The sequence below is a fragment of the Halichoerus grypus genome, chromosome 15, assembly GCF_964656455.1.
Source record: "Halichoerus grypus chromosome 15, mHalGry1.hap1.1, whole genome shotgun sequence".
Taxonomy (NCBI): Eukaryota; Metazoa; Chordata; class Mammalia; order Carnivora; family Phocidae; genus Halichoerus; species Halichoerus grypus.
In genome coordinates, this window is record NC_135726.1 from 57,442,137 (window position 1) to 57,460,389 (window position 18,253).

General features: G+C 55.6%; 2 protein-coding genes and 1 long non-coding RNA gene across 13 annotated transcripts; 1 reads left to right on the forward strand and 2 right to left on the reverse strand.

The window, feature by feature from the left end:
• The first annotated feature begins 2,085 nt into the window (after positions 1-2,085).
• Positions 2,086-8,731, forward strand: LOC118529517 (leukocyte immunoglobulin-like receptor subfamily B member 3). 11 transcript variants are annotated; one of them, XM_036082371.2, is made up of 12 exons: positions 2,089-2,527; positions 2,750-2,785; positions 2,954-3,238; positions 3,391-3,690; positions 3,917-4,198; positions 4,501-4,800; positions 5,074-5,118; positions 6,014-6,127; positions 6,508-6,550; positions 6,627-6,664; positions 6,835-6,887; positions 7,207-7,509. In XM_036082371.2, exons 1-12 carry the CDS (start codon positions 2,479-2,481, stop codon positions 7,306-7,308), a joined length of 1,647 nt encoding a protein of 548 aa, XP_035938264.2. In that variant the 5' UTR covers positions 2,089-2,478; the 3' UTR covers positions 7,309-7,509. The 11 variants fall into 11 exon arrangements, with proteins under 11 accessions (XP_035938253.2, XP_035938252.2, XP_035938257.2 ...); XM_036082367.2 differs by lacking the exon at positions 7,207-7,509 and adding an exon at positions 7,516-8,731 and having other exon boundaries at positions 2,094-2,527; XM_036082360.2 differs by having other exon boundaries at positions 2,086-2,527; positions 6,511-6,550; positions 6,627-6,887.
• On the reverse strand, positions 8,723-15,746 carry RPS9 (ribosomal protein S9). Its single transcript, XM_078063769.1, has 5 exons — positions 15,593-15,746; positions 15,256-15,371; positions 15,043-15,165; positions 9,794-9,980; positions 8,723-8,977 (listed from the first exon to the last, which is right to left on the reverse strand). Exons 2-5 carry the CDS (start codon positions 15,350-15,352, stop codon positions 8,800-8,802), a joined length of 585 nt encoding a protein of 194 aa, XP_077919895.1. The 5' UTR covers positions 15,353-15,371; positions 15,593-15,746; the 3' UTR covers positions 8,723-8,799.
• On the reverse strand, positions 12,818-15,036 carry LOC144380331 (uncharacterized). The gene is made up of 2 exons (XR_013444436.1): positions 13,666-15,036; positions 12,818-13,321 (listed from the first exon to the last, which is right to left on the reverse strand). It is a non-coding gene; the product is annotated as an uncharacterized LOC144380331 (long non-coding RNA).
• Positions 15,747-18,253: the final 2,507 nt, after the last annotated feature.

An 18,253-nucleotide genomic window follows, 5' to 3' on the forward strand; every position in this document is an offset into this window, starting at 1 on the left:
CATATTGCACTGAATATTTTTCGCTCACACCTGGAGAAAGGAGCTGAATTCTGGGTGTGACCTCAGATCGGGGAGTGGAGATATTGCAGTCCTTATTCAGACAGGCAGCAGGCTCGGAGCTCCCAACCTCACACCTGGAACCCTGTGTCTCCTCTGGGGCTTTGCCACCTGTCTCCATACATACACAGCAAACCAGGTCCTGGGGCCCATCTCTGGGACCCATGACCAAGCCCACTCAGCGTTGGTCTCTGCTTATGTCTAGGGAGTCACTCTGCATTTCTGACACTTTAGTTACTCTAATTTAACTGTGGCCATGGATCTTACAAACCTTTATCTGGCATTTCTGTGTGCTTGGAGTGGATGTTGGCTGTGGCCTTCGATTGACCCTGTGATAGGAGCTCTGACACTGCAGGCTCTCAGTGTCTACAAGCCACACATGAAACCACCCCAGATGGAGCCACAGCAATCCTGAGGGCAGAGGCCACTAGGTCGTCACTATGAGGAACGGGAGACTCAGAAAGGGGAAGTATCTGCTAAAGAATGACAGTGTTTCAGCTCTAACTTCAATTCGATCTCTGAATTGCCTCCAACCCGTGCTCTTAACCCCGTGCCTGGAGAAGGAATTCACAGTATGGGATGGAGAGCTCTGCCCAGGGGAGGACGGAGCCCTGAGGAGGCAGAAATGAATTGGAGGTTTAGAAGGAGTGATGAAGAGAAAGATGGTGCTGACTTACAGAAACAAGGAAGTCAGTGAAGGGAAGTGTAGGGGGCAAAGAAAATCCACAATCCCAGGGCAGGAGGAAGGGCTGTGCTTCCTTCTGAGAAATGACAATTTGTCTTCATAGCACCTCCCAATGCCTGCCTCTCCCTGGGTCATCCTCCTGGGGTGGCCCCACTGGCTCCTCCAGGCACCAGACAGGGGGTGGAATAGCCTCGTGCTCTGGCGCTCATGTCCACTCACTGGATACACACCACCAGGCCCCTGAGACCCTCTTAACAACGTCCAACCCATCACAAGAACTCAAGAAGCCTGTGTGCATCAGCCCGTCAGCCTCCCCGCTGCTCCTCCAACTAGGCCTCTCCTCTCCCCAGTTCATTCCTCCCACCACCTCCAGAGGATCCTTTTAATCACCAGGCTGGTCTGATCCTGTGGGAGACTCAAAACCCGCCCGCACTCTGCTGCAGAAAGATCTAAGCTGTACCATCTCATCTTCAAGGCTATGACCATCAGACTAGAACTAAACCCACCAGCCCCAGCAAACACAACTCACACTCCAACCCAAACACCTCCCCAAGCAACGCAAACTGAGCTATTAACAATTCCATGCCTTCTCTCGGGCTGCCCCCTCAGCCAATCTGAACCTGGCCAACTCCTCTTCAACCTACCATCCTGGCTCATTCTGCTCAACTGTACATGTGTTTTGTGTGATAGGTTTGGGTAAGACTTAAGTGAGAAAACTATATACACAGCTTAATTACTGATCAACACACCACCCGGGGACCAGACGAATGCTGGGGTTTGACCACTAATTGTATTTCCTACAGCGTTAGTCTTTTCCAGACAGAAATCTGTTCGACTGTCTGCTGGTTAAAATCTTCCCATTGCCTTAAAGTAGAAATCCAAATGCTTGCATGATGCCCAAAATCCTGTGTGACAAGGCCCTGGCTTCCTGATTGCTCTCAGTTCTGAGAACAGCTCAAATCTTTCTGGTTGAGGATGCCCCCCACTCCCATCTCTGTGCTAAACCCCAGCTCCTGCCTTCTGTCACTCCATCCCCCAGAAGGACCCCTCACAACCAGGACCCAGACTGTATGATGTCTACACATTATGATTCTCATGATTCCGTTTTCTTTTTTCTTCCAACTTGGAAGAGGCTTATAAGGCTATAATAGAATTGTTTCCCACCTAAATATTTATATTGTCTGTTATCACTAATCACAGCCCCGTGCATCCAGGGAAGGAACGAGTCTGCCCCCTCACCAATGAATCTCCAGTGCCTGGCACCATGACTGGACGTGGTCACTGGTTGATTGTCAGTGTGGTGGAAGGATGAAAATTTGCATTTACAGAAGCTCAGGAAAGGGAAGTGTCACAGCCCAGGTCACACAGCCTCTGTGTGAGTAAGGGGCAGAAGTGGAACTGGAAGTGGGCTGGCTCCCAGACCCTGCCCTACCTCCCCAAGCTTCATGTGCGGGGACCAGTGCTGTTCTCTGGACTTGGGCTTGGTGGGGAGGAGGCAGAGTGAGTGTGGTCTGGGGAGACTCACGTCTGCTTTGAACAGTCCCAGGACCTGCTGCTCTCAGGCCACCCTTCAGGGAGAGCAGAGCGAGGCCCTGGAGGGGCTGTCCCCCTTCCTGTGAGGCCATCCATCTGGAACCCGTGACCAGCAACACAGGGCCTGGGCTGGGTCACACCCTGTGCATCTGTCCGCCCAGCACACTCTGAGGACTTTATAAGCTGTCTGCACGGCTGGGACCATGGGAGGCAGCGCTGGGACCCTGACTCTCACTGCCCTTCTCTACCTTGGTGAGCTTTCTGGAAACGAGGAGGGATGGGGTTGTCCTTCCCCCCAGCCCCCAGGTCCTGGTCCCTGGGAGATCTCAGGACTGTGGAGGATCAGTGGGGGCAGAACTTCTGGGGGAAGGAGTGTGCTCAGCCCCAGATGTGACCCCAGTGCCCAGGGGCCCAAACCAGGCCTGGAGCAGCTACGTGTGGGTGGGGGACGCACTCACAGGAACTCTCTTCCAGGGCTGTGTTGGGGCCTGTGGGACCAGGCACGGGCAGGTAAGTCCTCCCCAGACCTCCTGTTTCCGCCCAACAACCCCCTGGGCATTTGGGGGTCACAGAGGGTCAGGGCTGATGGTGACCGGTGTGGGAAGGGCCTTGGGGTGACAGGTGGGAAAATGAGGAGAGAAGGGCACCCTTGCAACTCTCCATCTGATTCCTTTCCAGGGACCCTCCCCAAACCCTCCATCTGGGCTGATCCTGGCCTCATGGTCACCAAGGGGAGCCCTGTGACCATCTGGTGTCAGGCATCTCTGTGGGCTGATGTCTACTATCTGTATAAAGAGAGGGTCTATGAATTCTTGTCCATGAAGACCTCACAGGATTCCAGCAACAGGGTCAGTTTCTCCTTTGCATCCGTGAGCTCACACAGTTCAGGGCGATACCAGTGTGCATATCAGAGAAGGAAGAGCTGGTCACAGCGGAGTGACCTCCTGGCCCTGGTGGTGACAGGTGAGGGCAGGAGCTGGTCCCCGCCCCCTGGGGGCCTCCTCCAGGCAGAAGGGAACAGAGTGTGACCTCAGGGGGCCCCTCGCTCACAGTCCACAGTGCACGGGGTACATGGGGTGATGGTCCTATAACACAGCTCCTTCCTTCTCCCTCAGGAGTGTATAATGCACCCTCCCTCTCAGCCAACCCAGCCCTTGTGGTGGCCTTGGGAGGGAATGTGTCCCTCTCCTGTAGCTCACTGTGGCCATGCGGGTCATTCCACCTGCTGAAGGAGCGGGGGGCTGATGTGCCCCAACACCTGGAACTGACGTTCCGTCGTGAGAGGTACCAGGCAGCCTTCCTGGTGGGCCCTGTGAACACCTCCCATGGGGGGACCTACAGATGCTACACTTCTCACGAATCCTACCCATATTCGTGGTCACAGCCCAGTGACCCTCTGCACCTTCAGGTCACAGGTGAGCAGGCCCCTGCTTCACCCCATCTACCTCCTGGGCCCAGATGACTGACCTAAGCCATATGCCCAGTGGAGCCCTGGGGTTGATGGGGGGTGGGTGACAAGGTCGTCCTGGGGCCAGACCCACAGGTGGGAGGCCTTGGGAGGGACACATAAGAGCCTCACTGCAGGCCCTGGGCCAATGTGGGTTGTGAGTCCCCTCAGTGCCACTGTCCCCTTCCGTCCAGGTGTCTACAGGGAGCCCTCCCTCTCGGCCCAGCCGGGATCCCTGGTGCAGTCTGGAGACAGCGTGACCCTCCAGTGTCGCTCAGAGACTGGCTTTGACAGATTCGCTCTGACCAAGGATGAGGAGCTCAGAGCTCCCCAGCGTCTAGATGGGCAACCCGGCCCCAACTTCACCCTGGGCCCTGTGAGCTCCACCCACGGGGGCCGATATAGTTGCTACTGTGGACACAAGCTCTCCTCCACGTGGTCGGCACCCAGTGCCCCTCTGGATGTCCTGATCACAGGTGAGGCGCCCCCTGCCCCATGTCCCGACTCAGGGCCTGGGACCACAGTTGACCCTGGGTGATGGGGTCCAGGGAAAGGGTCACGAGCACAGGCTGATATGGAGACATGGTCTAGAGACAGGGACTGAGAAAGGGACAGTGAGGGCCATGGAGATAAAGGACACCCACTCAGAGACACAAGAGGTGCTGAGAGGGGGTCCCACACAGAGTCTCTGGAGAGAGGATGGTGGTCCCCCAGCTCAGGGTCAAGGGGCGTGTGGGGAGGGGTGGCTCTCTACACGTCACCACCTTCACTCCCCCAGGAATGTATGAGAAACCGTCCCTCTCAGCCCAGCCGGGGCCTTCAGTGTCCTGGGGAGAGAACGTGACTCTGCAGTGTCGCTCTGAGATCTGGTTGGATACCTTCCACCTGTCCAAGGAGGGGTCCCTGGCTCCTCCCCAGGTCCTTCGTCTGCAGGACACAGCGAAACCTTACCAGGTCAAGTTCACCCTGAGTCCTGTGACCTCAGCCCACGGGGGGACCTACAGGTGCTACGGCTCTCACAGCACCTCCCCCTACCTGTTGTCCCAGCCCAGTGACCCCCTGGAGCTCCTGGTCTCAGGTGAGGGGCCCAGCCCTGTCCCCTTTTTGTCCTCATGGTCAGCTCAGGGACCTGTCCTCCGGGGATGGGAGTGAGGGGGTCACAGAAGGTCACCCTCTGTGGCACGGCTTGTGTCTGGGGTAACCACGGGGCCCCGGGGGCTCTGAGCCTGGGCCAGGTGGCAGGTGGGGTGGTCATGGCAGGGGGAGAGGGTGGCGCCCAGCTGGGGGAGGAGCACCCTGAAGTGGGGAGCACGTAGCCCCAGCCCCTCACCTGCCCCCCACCTCCCTGTAGTGGTCCCAGGAGGCTCTGAGGATACACCCCTCATCCCACAGAGGGGTAAGTGGGGTCTCTGTCGGGAGGTGGTGGGTGGGAGGAGCTCAGCCTAGGCTTGCCTCAGCCACTTCCTGAGATTGCGGCCCGAGAGAAGTTCCTTCTCACTGGGACAATTCCTCCGATTGCAAATCTGATTGCAAAGGGCAAGAAGGTGGCCCCATCCCTGTGCAGGGTGGGGCCGGGGAGTAGGCACACACAGGAAGTGTCTGAGTTCACCTTCACAGAAGGTAAGGGGGCCCAGCCTGAGAGCAGCTGGGGAGTCAGGGCAAGAACAAGGCTTGGAAGTCACACCCCCACGATCAGACCCCAGCTCTGCTACTTCCCAGCTGTGGGCTCTTGGACGAGTCATGTCCCTCTCCGTGGCCCAGGCTCACTGTCTGCACAACAGGCCTCCCGCCACCTTCCTCAGGGCTGCTGTGAGATTTCGGTGAAAGCCTCAGCATGGCCCTTCTTGGATCTCTGGAGAGGCAGAGCCCTCCCTCCTGCCCTCACGCATACACACACTCCAGGTCCACACAGGCCCCTGTGGGGGGTCAGGCCTGTGCAGTCGGGGAGACGCGTCTGGGCTTGGGTTTGGTGGACAGGTCTCCACTCAGGTGTTCTGCCTGGAGGGTAAGGGGGCAGCATGAAAAAACCCCAAATCCTACAAGGGAACCCACAGCCCTGGTCCCAGCCCCAGCCCTGCCGCCCCCATGCTGGGCGACCTGAGACATGTGAATGACCTCTCAGTGCCTCAGTTTCCTGTCTGTGGAGTGGGCGGGAGGGGCGGCAATCCCCTGCTGCGTGATCGTTGACAGGGTCAGAGGTGAGTGCACAGAGCCCAGCAGGTGCCTGCCACACAGTAGGTGCTCAGTTAAACGGCGTCACTGGCTCATTCATGGTGTGGCTCCTGCCCAAGGTCCCCACTGGTACCTGTACGTCATCGGGGTCTCGGTGGCCTTCGTCCTGCTGCTCGGCCTCCTCGTCCTCCTCCTGGTCCGACACCGGCGTCGGGGCGAAGGCAGGAAGCCAGGTGAGAAGGGGAGGGGGTGACGGGCCCCAGGGGGTGGTGGCTGTCCTGGGGGCCGACCGAGGGCGGGCTCAGGGCAGTGGCCAGAGAGGGAAGCCGGAGAGGTGGGAAAGGCCGTGTAGAAAGACTCCAGCATCTCCCAGTGAGAAACCCTAGGAAGAAGGGTACACGTGAGCATACGTGTAAATATTTTATCCTTTCGGCTTTTCGAACTTATGGAATGTTTGAAAACACATCCAAGCTTTGTTTTTCATTGTTGGAACTGCTTTCTCTTGACTTGTACGTGGGGATGGGCGGGGATCATACAGAGCCTCAGCCTAAGGCAGGCCCTGGAGGGTTCGGGGATCGGGGGCAGCCTGAGGCTGATTTCCAACTTCCTGCAGCAGTGTCAGCGAAGGTGTCTGAGGACAGAGGCCTGCACGGGAGGTAAGACCACCCCGAGACCCCGACTCCTGCCAGCCAGTGGCCCTCACTGCCGCTAACTCCCCCGTCTCCTCCCCAGGTCCGTTCCGGCTGCCACTGCCCAGGAGGAGTCCTTGTGTAAGGGGAAGCGTGCGGCCGCCCTGGGGGAGAGAGGAGGCGGGCCCAGACATGCGGGTGGGCAGTGGAGGCGGGGGACGGCATCGGACTCCGTGCGGCTTTGTAACATCACTGACCCTCTCTGGGGATCTTGGCAAGAGGGGGGGGCCACATTGTTCTGTCCCCACCAGATGCTGTCATCAAAGACACACAGCCTGAGGAGGACACACAGCTGGACAGCCAGGTGAGCTCCCTGTGCCCCTGACCAGGGCACCCCCTGCCTCCCTGCTCACGTGGTAAACCCAGTGGACTCTCCGCCCAGCAGCAGGCCTCTCCCTTTAGGAAGCCCACCACTCTCTGTGCTGCTGCGACCCCACTCCCCTGGGCCTCTTCTGATCTCCAGCTGCTGGGACACTCGAGTGGGCGGAGCTGGAGGTTAGGGCTGAACCATCCCCTGGGCCTGTGGAGGCCCAGAGAAGGCGCCTCCTCAACTCCGCACAAAGTGGTCCCACAGCCTCGCTCAGCCTTCTGCTTTCTGTTCTTTCCCCAACAACCTGCGGCAGGTTCACACAGTTCACCCTGGCCAAGGAGCTGAGCCAGGGGGCGCTGGGTCTGCCTGTCCCTCCACATTGATGGCCCACCTCAATTCCTGCCTCCAGCCTTGACCTCGCCCAGCACGATTCCCACAGCCAACTACCCACGTGCCCACTCCGTGTCTACACCACAGGCATTTCCAACTCACACCCCTCCTCCCCAGATACACTGAAGGAGGGCAAGAGTGGGCTCAAGGCCACTCCTGTCCAGCAAGGTCCCTAGACCCCCAGGGAGTGCGTCCTCCCCTCCCCAGCCACATGCCTTCCCCCCCCCCCCAGTTCCAGGCTGCGGTACCTGAAGACCCTCAAGATGTGACCTACGCCCAGCTGAACCACTTGACCCTCACACAGGAGACAAGTGCACCCCCTTCCTCCCAACCACGGGAACCCCCAGATGAGCCCAACGTGTATGCTTCTCTGGCCATCCGCTAGCCCAGGAAAGACCCATCTGGCCACTCCAGGGGTCTGGAAGGCTCCCTGCAGGGATCCTGGAAGGCACAGGAGCTGCCCACAGTGGGTGCTAAGGAGCCTGGAGGCAGGACACAGACCACCAGCAACTCCTGGGACCTTGTGGAAGTTGATAGCTTCCTGAATTCCCATCATGGCACAGCTGATCTTACTGTGCCTACAAGGATCCCCGAGAAACGCCAAGACCTTTACCAAGTAGCAACCTCGTGGTGTCGGGGGGAACCCAGCACTAAGCTGCAAGAACTGGGGACCTTCTGAAAGCTTTGCAGGACCCAGGGCCATCACACTGAAGCTGGGCACTTTCAACTGACCTCAGAGCCCAAGGCCTCAAAAGATGACTCGTGAGCAATGCTGCAGCCCATGAGGGGTTGCTCAATGCCAAGGGCTTCCGGTTTCCTGGAGACCAAGCCCCTTCTCTGTCAGGCACAGCTCTCAACAAGGCAGAGAAAAGGGAAGCTGCTCTCCCTCCTGACCTTGTGTTCAGAAACTCCAGATGCAGGGGGAGGGGAGCAGGGTGCCTCAGCTCTCCCTTCCCAACCACACCAATAAGCTTTAAACCAGCTTGTTCAGTGCTCCCCAGCAAACCCCAATTCAACTAGTTCATCCTCACCGGCAACCCAAGGTTCAGCATTTAGCTCCTGCCAACCTTAACCTTGACTTCTTTTTGCCAGGGTCAAGTTCAAAGGGCTAGAGACACTGGGCTGACCCTCCGCTTGCTACTTCCTCTGCCCGGAAAGGAATCTCCCCACCCCCATGCCAATAGCTGGCTTGAGAATCTCCCTAACACTGGTGTCCCCGCTGAAATAACTGGTATATGTTTGTGCTGCTCACGACTGCACCCCTGCCCCAAGCAGCAAGGACACCAGCTGGGAAGCTCGCCAGGCCCCTCTAAGCAGGCAAGCCTCAGAGGTGTGAACTAGCTGGACGGAACCTGGTCAAGGATCCGGCCTGTGCCTCTTCCCACCAGAGGCTGTAGGTTCAGAGCAGGAAGGGAGACACACACACCAATAAACACCAGTTCCAAAGGGTTGATTTGTTTTATTATCTGACTGGGAAACTAGACAATTCACGCCCCGAGGGGATGGAAGGGTGGGCTCAATCCTCCTCTTCGTCATCGCCGGCTCCAGCCCCACCCTGGCCCTTCTTGGCATTCTTCCTCTTCACACGGCCTGGGCGGCCACCCCCGTATGGAGAACGCAGGGAGAAGTCAATGTGCTTCTGGGAATCCAGACGGACAATGAAGGACGGGATGTTCACCACCTGCTTTCGGACCCTGGAGAGGGGACAGCAGGTGAGGGGACAGCAGGTGAGGGGACGGGGGAATAGGGTCCCAGCGGGAGGAGACACTGCTCTCTGCTCGGACTTGGTAGGGTTGGTGCTGCAGTGACACCAACCGGAAGGGTGTTCCTGACCCTCCAGCACCCTGTGTTCTGGAGAGCTTTAGAGCATCACTCAACTCACACCAGACCACAAAGTAAGGAGGGCGAGCTGGTGGCAGCCAGTAATTCCAGGGTCTGAGTCTCAAAGTGCCAGACACGGGGTTTTACTCTCTAAGGAGCAGCCTCCCTGTCCTTGAGGCAGCTGAGACTCTGTTCTACAAAATCTGAAAGAGGGCAAATGGAGCACCCAGATGAAAGACCCATCTGCCCCCCCCCCCAGCCAGGTGGACTCCGGTAGTCCAGGCACTCGAATATCAGACCATGGGCTGTGGGCCACTCGCCAAGTTAACAATGACAGCGTGCGAAGACACGAGACAGCCGAATCCACGAACCCACCCACATCAGCTGAGGCCCGACGACTTCTCTCTCAACTGGGCACACCGAGTGGTTACCTGTCTGGTTGCCTGCATGCCTGAAGAAGCCTTCGCAAGGTGTACGGCTCAGGCCGCAGTGACCCTTGCGCTGGGCTACGGGGCGGGGGATGAGGCTGTCCCCAGCACCCCATGAGCTGTTTTCAGGGGTCAATCTGTACCCTCAAGGTGTGTTCACACCTCTGTCACCTCCGAGGGCTGCAGAGGAGGTAAGGACAGCGCACTTAGCATGGGGGATGGGACAGAAGACAGACTCCGGGAGCCCATGAGAGGCGTTACCTGATATGGCGCTGGCGGATCAGCACGCGGGCGTGGTGGATGGACTTGGCCAAGCCCAGCTTGAAGACCTGGGTCTGCAGGCGCCTCTCCAAGAAATCCTCGATCTTCAGGCCCAGGATGTAATCCAGCTTCATCTTGCCCTCATCCAGCACTCCGATGCGCACCAGTCGCCGCAGCAGTGCATTACCTGGTACGAGGGGGAGGAAGTACAGACTGAGGTGTCTGGCTCACTTCAGACTTCTTGGGTTCGAATCCCCCACTTCTTAAGGAGCTCCGTTATCATGGAACCAATGTATGGCCACTGTGACTCCTGCAATCCCCCCACAACCCTAAGGCAGGTCACTATGGCCACACTCTTACCAAGGAGGGCAAGTGACCATACACACCTCTGTTCTCGTCCGAAAGAAGTAGAACTTTCCTTGGAGATGGCAGGAGAGTAATGAGACAATCCCCAGAAAAGGACTTCACATTTCCCTGCAACAGACTCTGTGCAGCTGTTGCTAAACTCCCACAATGAAGCACAGAGCTTCAAGAGCTAACCTGCTAGAGCTGGGAAAGCCCTACTAGTCAAATCTGAGGCTAAACCACCTTCCTTAGTGGTAACACTGGACTGGCAGTACCTAGCTTCCAGACCTGAGAGAAGTCACAGGCCAGGCACATGTTTAAGTTGAGTATCGTCATTCGCTTTATCATTCTGTGGTTTTCACTAAAAAAATTATGGTGTGGATGTGCTAACAATGCATGGCAAGAGAGAACTCAGCAGATGCCAGCTTCTGACTTTTTCCCAGTAGCCCCGGGCACAGGAGGTCTTGCACCGTGCCCACAGCTCCCGACGACTCCATGCTGGACTGCCTTTGTGATCCTGGGGGCAAACCCTGGCCCGAAGGCTCACAGCTAATCAACACACTGTCACTGGGGTAAAACCCAACTATCCCCACCCCCTTAAAGAGGATGCTTCACTTGTTATGAAGTGGCCATTATCTTTAATTACAGCAAAACAATTCAAGCAAGCTCCGTATTACTGGGCACTTCCAATATTCTTGGCATCATGACTCCTTGCTCCCAGGGAAAGCTCCATGACTTTGTGTAAAGTGACAGTTTTCCTAGCACAGCTGATGGGAAAGAGACAGGATCAAAATGGAAAAATACACTCTACCTTTCCCAATACCCCAAATCATACATGGCTGTGTTTTTTGCACTGATGAATGCTGAACAGAAAACATTGTGTCTTCCTATTTACAAAATGTCAACAAACATAAAAGAGCCAGAAATAGATTTAACCAAAGAGATAAAAAACCTGTACACTAAAAACTATAGATATTGATGAGAAAAAGACTGAAGACACAAAATGAAAAGATATTCCATGCTCATATTTGGAAAAATATTGTTAAAATACCCACATTACCCCAAGCAATAGACAAATTTAATGCAATCCCTATCAGAATTCCAAAGGTGTTTTCTTTTTTTAAACATCTGAGAGCGTGAGCGTGGTGTGAGCACAAGTGGGGCTCTATCCTGGGACTATGGGATCATGACCTGAGCTGAAAGCAGAGAGAGGCTTAACCAACTGAGCCACCAGGCACCCCACCAAAGGCGTTTTCCATATAAGTAGAACAAAGAATCAACTCTAAGATTTGTACGGAACCACAAAAGACCCCAAAGCAATCTTGAAAAAGAGAAAATGCTTGCAAATCATGTTTCTGACATGAGATTAACACCAAAAATACACAAGCAACTCCCAACTCAATAGCAAAAAATTCCAATGTAATTTTAAAAATGGGCAGAGAATCCAAATAGATGTTTTCCCTAAGACACAGATGGCCAACAGGTACATGAACAGGTGCTCGTCATCACTGATCAGGGAAATGCAAATCAAAATCACAGTTGAGTTCACCTCACACGTGTCAGACTGGCTAGATCTAAAACCCAACAGACAACAGTGCTGGTGAGGATGTGGAGAAAGGGAACCCCTGTGCATTGTTGGTGGAAATGCAAAGTGGCACAGTCACTATGGAAAACAGTATGGAGGTTCCTCAAAAGTTACGATGCGGCAATCCCACTTCTAGGTATTTATCCAAAGAAAATTAAAGTGCTAACTGGAAGAGAGAAGCTCCCCCATGTTCACTGCATTATTTCCAGTGGCCAAGACACAGAAACAACGTTAAGCGCCTACTGACAGTTGAATGGGTAACAGAGGTAGTATACACACACACAGTGAGGTATTACTCAGCCATAGAAAGAATGAAATCTCGCCACCTGCAACAACGCAGATGGACCTTGAGGGCATTATGCCAAGTGGACTAACTCAGAGTCAAATCCCATAGTCTCACTTATACGTGGAATCTAGACAAAACCACCACCATCACCAAAACACACCTCAAGTTCATAGATACAGAGAACAGATACATTATGGTGGTTGCCAGAGCCACAGGGGAAATGGGTGGTCAAACGTACAAACTTCCAGTTATACTTACTGTATATTACAACGTTACTAAGAGTGTATCTTCTTTTAAAAAGAGATTTTACTATTTGACAGCACGCGCACGCACAGAAGCAGGACGAACGGCAGGCAGAGGGAGAAACAGGCTTCCCAAAGCAGGTAGGGTGCAATTCCAGGACCCTGGGATCATGACCTGAGCCAAAGGGAAACGCTTGACTTACCGAGCCACCTAGGCGTCCCGGGGTGTATCTTTTTTAAAGGCTTTAGGACGGGGTTAACTAGACTTACTGTGTTCATTTCACAGTATATAGAAATATCAAATTGCTATGCTGTACACCTGGAACTATATAACGTGGTCTGCGAATTATACGTTGCTTAAAAAAGAACAAGGATATTCAAATATTAATACAAAAGCTACCCAACAGGCAAATAAAAACAAGTTTGGGGCGGGGCGCCTGGCTGGCTCCGTCAGTTAAGTGTCTGCTTCCGCTCAGGTCGTGATCCCAGGGTCGTGGGATTGAGCCCCACATCAGGCTCTGCTCAGTGGGAGAGTCTGCTTCTCCCTCTCCCTACCTATGCTCTCACTGTCAAATAAACAAAAATCTTAAAAAAATATAAAACGAGTTTGGTATTATTATCTACCAGCTAAAACACTTTATTGTGCCTTTTTGTCCTTATGCTAGAGAACAGAAACTTCAAGAATTCGAAGTTTAAAATCTCCAACTTAGAGACTTCTAGGTAAAACAAAACCACTATCATTAAAAAACAAACATATTTCACATTTACTATCGAACCATCTACACACTGTTAAAAAATAGGGACGCCCAGCCATTTCAGCAACACCAAAAAAAGCCTTATATATGTATAATTAAAGTAATTTTCAGTGCACACTGAATAAAACTTTGTACCTTCTACAGGAGCATGTCCAATAACTGAAAAGTTACCTGGGCTCCATCTGGCCCAAGCGGGAACAATCCAACAGTAAGAACGTTTTCCGAATGTAGAACAACGTGCACAATCCTCAGAGGCAGAGGCCCCTCCTTGTCATCATGGCACAAGGCAAACACTGAGCTACTTTAGTTTCTGTTCTGAAAAACGGATGTAATGCCAGTGTCCTTAGGGCTGCCATTAGGGTAGAGCCCCCCACACCTCTATGAACCCCTGGCCAACATGTGGTGTAAGAGTCCGTCTTTTTGACAGACAACCACCAGAGAAGCTTCTTGCCGGAAGCTGCAGGCCTCCCAGTAGGCAAGGCCAGACCTCGGGCTGTATCAGGGACTGACACCCCCAGACGCAGGCAAAGCTTGCAGCTCCTCCCTCCTGTCCTGGGGGATAAATGGGTTCGTTCACCAGAAAGCCTACAACCTGCGCTGCTGCCTCCCCCCGTAACTCCCACTTCTCACACAGGAAACCACAAATACCGCAGGCTTACCTGCGGCTCAGCCCTGCCCAGTCGGCCACGAGACTGCTTCTCCAACTGGACTTGAGTAGCTCTAACGAAATCCCTCTGTCCTCAGCTACCTGGGGCTGGCTCCCCGCATTTTGGGATAAAGTCCCACCCAAGCATCCACGGGGCAGGATTCCTGAATTTCCTCGATTGTGTGGTCCTGTTACTGGTTAAACAAGCTCCATGCCTTCCTCGGCCTCTAACGGGAATGACCACGCACGCTCCCGTGCAGAAGCAGGTCTCCTTCTTACGCATGCGCTGGGAGAGAACTCAAACTGGCAACTTGAAGAGTTCGGGAAAAGCCAGGCAGGAATCCCAGCCCCTCCTGCTTTTCACCACAAACCAAGGTTCCCAAAGCTCAGGGGCAAGGCGGCCCATTTAGGGACCGACACCAAACCACCTGCGGCACCGCTCGCTCCCACGTGAACTCCCACAAAACACAAGTTCCGTCTCCCACAGCGGGCTCATCGGGAGCCTCTTACCTGTCACAGTTACGTCACGCTGGGTCCCGTTCCCCGAGCTTCCTCTAACATCTCGGCCCACCCCCAGCACGGAGTTCGTGGCGCCCCGTTCCCCAGACGCTCACCTCTAAGCCACCCCTAGGCGGCGTCGGGAAGATCCAGGGACCCACAGGAGAAGGGAACCCCCGGAAGTCCCCGCCCCTTTATTAACAGGGTTGCTACCCCACAGTCGGAGAGCTACCGGTAGTTTCAACGGGATCACTCTGTCTTCGCTCCGGGAAAACCCCGGACCGCAACCACAGACGTGGAGAAGACCCCTACGCCCGCGGCCCCACAGTACTCCAGCCCCGCCCGGGAGAAATCCCGGACCGCAACCACAGGCGTGCAGAAGACCCCTACGCCCGCGGCCCCACAGTACTCCAGCCCCGCCCGGGAGAAATCCCGGACCGCAACCACAGGCGTGGAGAAGACCCCTACGTCCGCGGCCCCACAGTACTCCAGCCCCGCCCGGGAGAAATCCCGGACCGCAACCACAGGCGTGGAGAAGCCGCCGACGCCCGCGGCCCCACAGTACTCCAGCCCCGCCCGGGAGAAACCCCGGACCGCAACCACAGGCGTGCAGAAGACCCCTACGCCCGCGGCCCCACAGTACTCCAGCCCCGCCCGGGAGAAATCCCGGACCGCAACCACAGGCGTGGAGAAGCCGCCGACGCCCGCGGCCCCACAGTACTCCAGCCCCGCCCGGGAGAAACCCCGGACCGCAACCACAGGCGTGCAGAAGACCCCTACGCCCGCGGCCCCACAGTACTCCAGCCCCGCCCCCCCGTCCAGGCCTTCGCTCCGGGCCCGGGACCACGTGGCTCGCGCGGCCGTGCTCGGGCAGCCGGCGTCACCCACACACCTTCGAACAGGCGCCGCGGGTCCTTCTCGTCCAGCGTCAGCAGCTCCCGCGCAGCCTTGCGGATCTTGGCCAGGGTGAACTTGACCCTCCAGACCTCCCGTTTGTTCCGGAGCCCGTACTCGCCTGCCGGAAGAGGGCGCTGCTAGCGGGGCGGCCCGGCTGCGGCCCCGCCCTCCAGCCCCCGGAAGCGGAAACCGGGTCCCGGCCGCTCACCGATGAGCTTCAGCTCTTGGTCGAGGCGCGACTTCTCGAAGGGCCTCCGAGGGGTCACGTACGTCTTGCGACAAACCCAGCTCCGGGCCACCGGCATGTTGGCTGCGCGCGTGCGCCTGCGCGGGAGGGCGAGCCGGGCGCGTGAGGGCCGCGGACGGCGCCTGCACGGTCCCGCGGCCGCGCCGCCTCCGCGCCCCGCATGGCCCGCACTGCCGCGTGCAGTCCCGTCCCACCACCTCCCACCTCTTCTGCGTACTCATATAAATAAGGTCGGGGGTCCGCACGACCTCGCGACCCACACCCTGACGAGCGCGCAGCGTACCACACCCCACCTTACCGTAGGCTCCGAGATCTGAGAAAGAGAAGTACGCGCCCCCCGGCCACGCTTTTATAGCAACGATGCGCCCTGGTGACGTCAGCGCGCACGCCGCACGCCTGTACCAATCAGAAGAGGCGTTGGCGGACGGAAAAGCATTCGAGACGACAGGTCGGGCCAGAGCGGCGAGCTGAGCTGGGCGACCGTGCCCGGCGCCGACGCGGGTCGCGGCGCACGCGCGCTGGGAGGTGGGCCGCCGGCTCCGCCCCTGTCCTGCCGGCTGGCTGGAGGTCGGCGACCTTCCGGGGGAGGCCCCTTTCGTTCCCCAATCCCGAGGTCGGCGGCTCTCACGTCGGAGTGGCGTCCGCTTGAGGCTCGGCCGGGAACCCCCCGCCCCCTCCGGCCCTGCGCGCGCAGGCTGCACACCTGTCTGGGCAGCAGGTGCAGAGGCCAGGCCTCCAGGGCGCCTGCGTGCCCTGCCCGAGCGCGCAGCGCGCGCCTTCCGTCCGCACCGGATTGCAGTCCTGCCTCCCGCGCGTCCCCACACCGGGAATCGGGCCTCACCTGGAACAGCTCACCGGTGCCTGCGGCTCCCACTAGGGGGAAGTCACCCTCCCGCACCGTGGGCCTCATTCATTCACCAAAAACCGCAGTTCCTATCTTGGGGTTCCCTTTGGGTTTCCAGAACAGGGGAAATGTTCTGAAACTTCTTGCTATCTATTCACTTCCACCTTGGCGCCGTTTATCACCTGCAGGGACTTACACAGTTTCTTGACCTCCTTTCTGGACATCTGACCCTCACACAGGCTCTAGGATTGCAGGCACACCTTGGGGACACTGGAGGGTTAGTTCCAGACCACCAAGAAAGCAGATATTGCTGGAAAGCAAGTCAAATGCATTTTTTGGTTTACAGTGCATCTAAAAGTTCTGTTCATGCATATCATGTGGTGGTCTATTAAAGTGTGCAATAGCATTATGTCTAAAAAACCCACCATGTACACATCTTAATTTTAAAAAAATACTTTAATAAGTGCTAATCATCATCTGAGCTTTCTGCGAGTGGTAATCTTTCTGCTGCTGGAGAGTCTTGCTGTTAGGAGTTAACTGGACACTTAGTCCTCAGGGCCAGGGTCCCCGACAAGAAAACAGGGAGCCAGGACAGTTGAGACAAAACCGCACTAGCATCCTGTTTGACAGCTTAGACAAGACCAGGATAGCATCCTGTTGAGCAGCCTCTGCAGAAGAGACTTTTGCAAAACATCCTAAAATAAAACAATTAACCATGAAACATTGGTCACTATCACACATTTATGCAGTTAGTCTTCAGATCAGCCCCAAAGACCATCAACAAGTGAACAATAACCCGATAGGTAGACAGGTGCATGATCAAAACCTTGATTGGCACACCTTAGTGGCCAATCCACAGGGCCCCACTCTCAGGATGCTTAAGATAGCTTCTCGAAGGAGCTTACAAGACCCCTAGATTTGAACTCCAAAACAGCAACCTTCTCAGGTCCCCTCCCTCTCTGGGAGCTTCATACTATCGCTTAATAAACTGCTTGGCTGCCCACCACTCTTCGTCTGCTCTACCTCTTCATTCTTCGAAGCAGTGTGACCAAGAACCATGGGCATTAAGGGAACGAAAATCCTATAACGTTGCCTCCTCCATGTTGGTGGCTGCTGAGTGGTCAGGGTGGTGGGCGCTGAAGATGGGGGGGGCTGGGGCAACTTCTTAAAATAAGACAATGGTGAAGTTTGCTGCATCGATTGTCTCTTCCTGTCAACTTCTCTGTGGCAGGTGATGCTGTTTGATAATGTTTTACCCACAGTAGAACTGCTTTCTTTCTTTCTTTTTTTAAAGATTTTATTTCTTTATTTGACAGACAGAGACACAGCGAGAGAGGGAACACAAGCAGGGGGAGTGGGAGAAGGAGAAGCAGGCTTCCCGCCGAGCAGGGATCCAATGCAGGGCTCGATCCCAGGACCCTGGGACCATGACCCGAGCCGAAGGCAGTCGTTTAACCGACTGAGCCACCCAGGCGCCCCAGCACAGTAGAACTGCTTTCAAAATCAGAGTCAATGCTCTCAAACCCTGCCACTGCTTTATCAAGTTTATGTGATATTCTAAATCCTCTGTTGTCATTTCAACAATCTGCACAGCATCTTCACCAGGAGTAGATTCCAACTCAGGGAACCACTGTCTCTGCTCCTCCTTCTGAAGTAGCTCCTCCTCTGTTCAAGTTTGATCATGAGCCTGCAGCAATTCAGTCCCTTCTTCAGGCTCCACATCTCATCCAGGTTCTCTTGCTGTTTCCACCACATCTGTAGTGACTTCCTCCCCTGAAGTCCTGAACCCCTCAAAGTCATCCATGAGGGTTGGAATCCACTTCTTCCAAATGCCTGTTCATGTGGATATTTTGAGCTCTTCCCATGAATTACAAATATTCTTTTTTTTTTAAGTAGGCCCCACAGACATAGAGCCCAATGCAGAGCTTGAACTCACCACACTGAGATCGAGACCTGAGCGGAGATCAAGAGTGCTTAACCGACTGAGCCACCCAGGCGCCCCAAATCACAAGTGCCCTTAATGGCATCTAGAATGCTGAATCTCTTCCAGAAGGTTTTCAGTTGACTTTGCCCAGATCCATCAGAGGAATCACTGCCTGAGGCAGCTACAGCCTT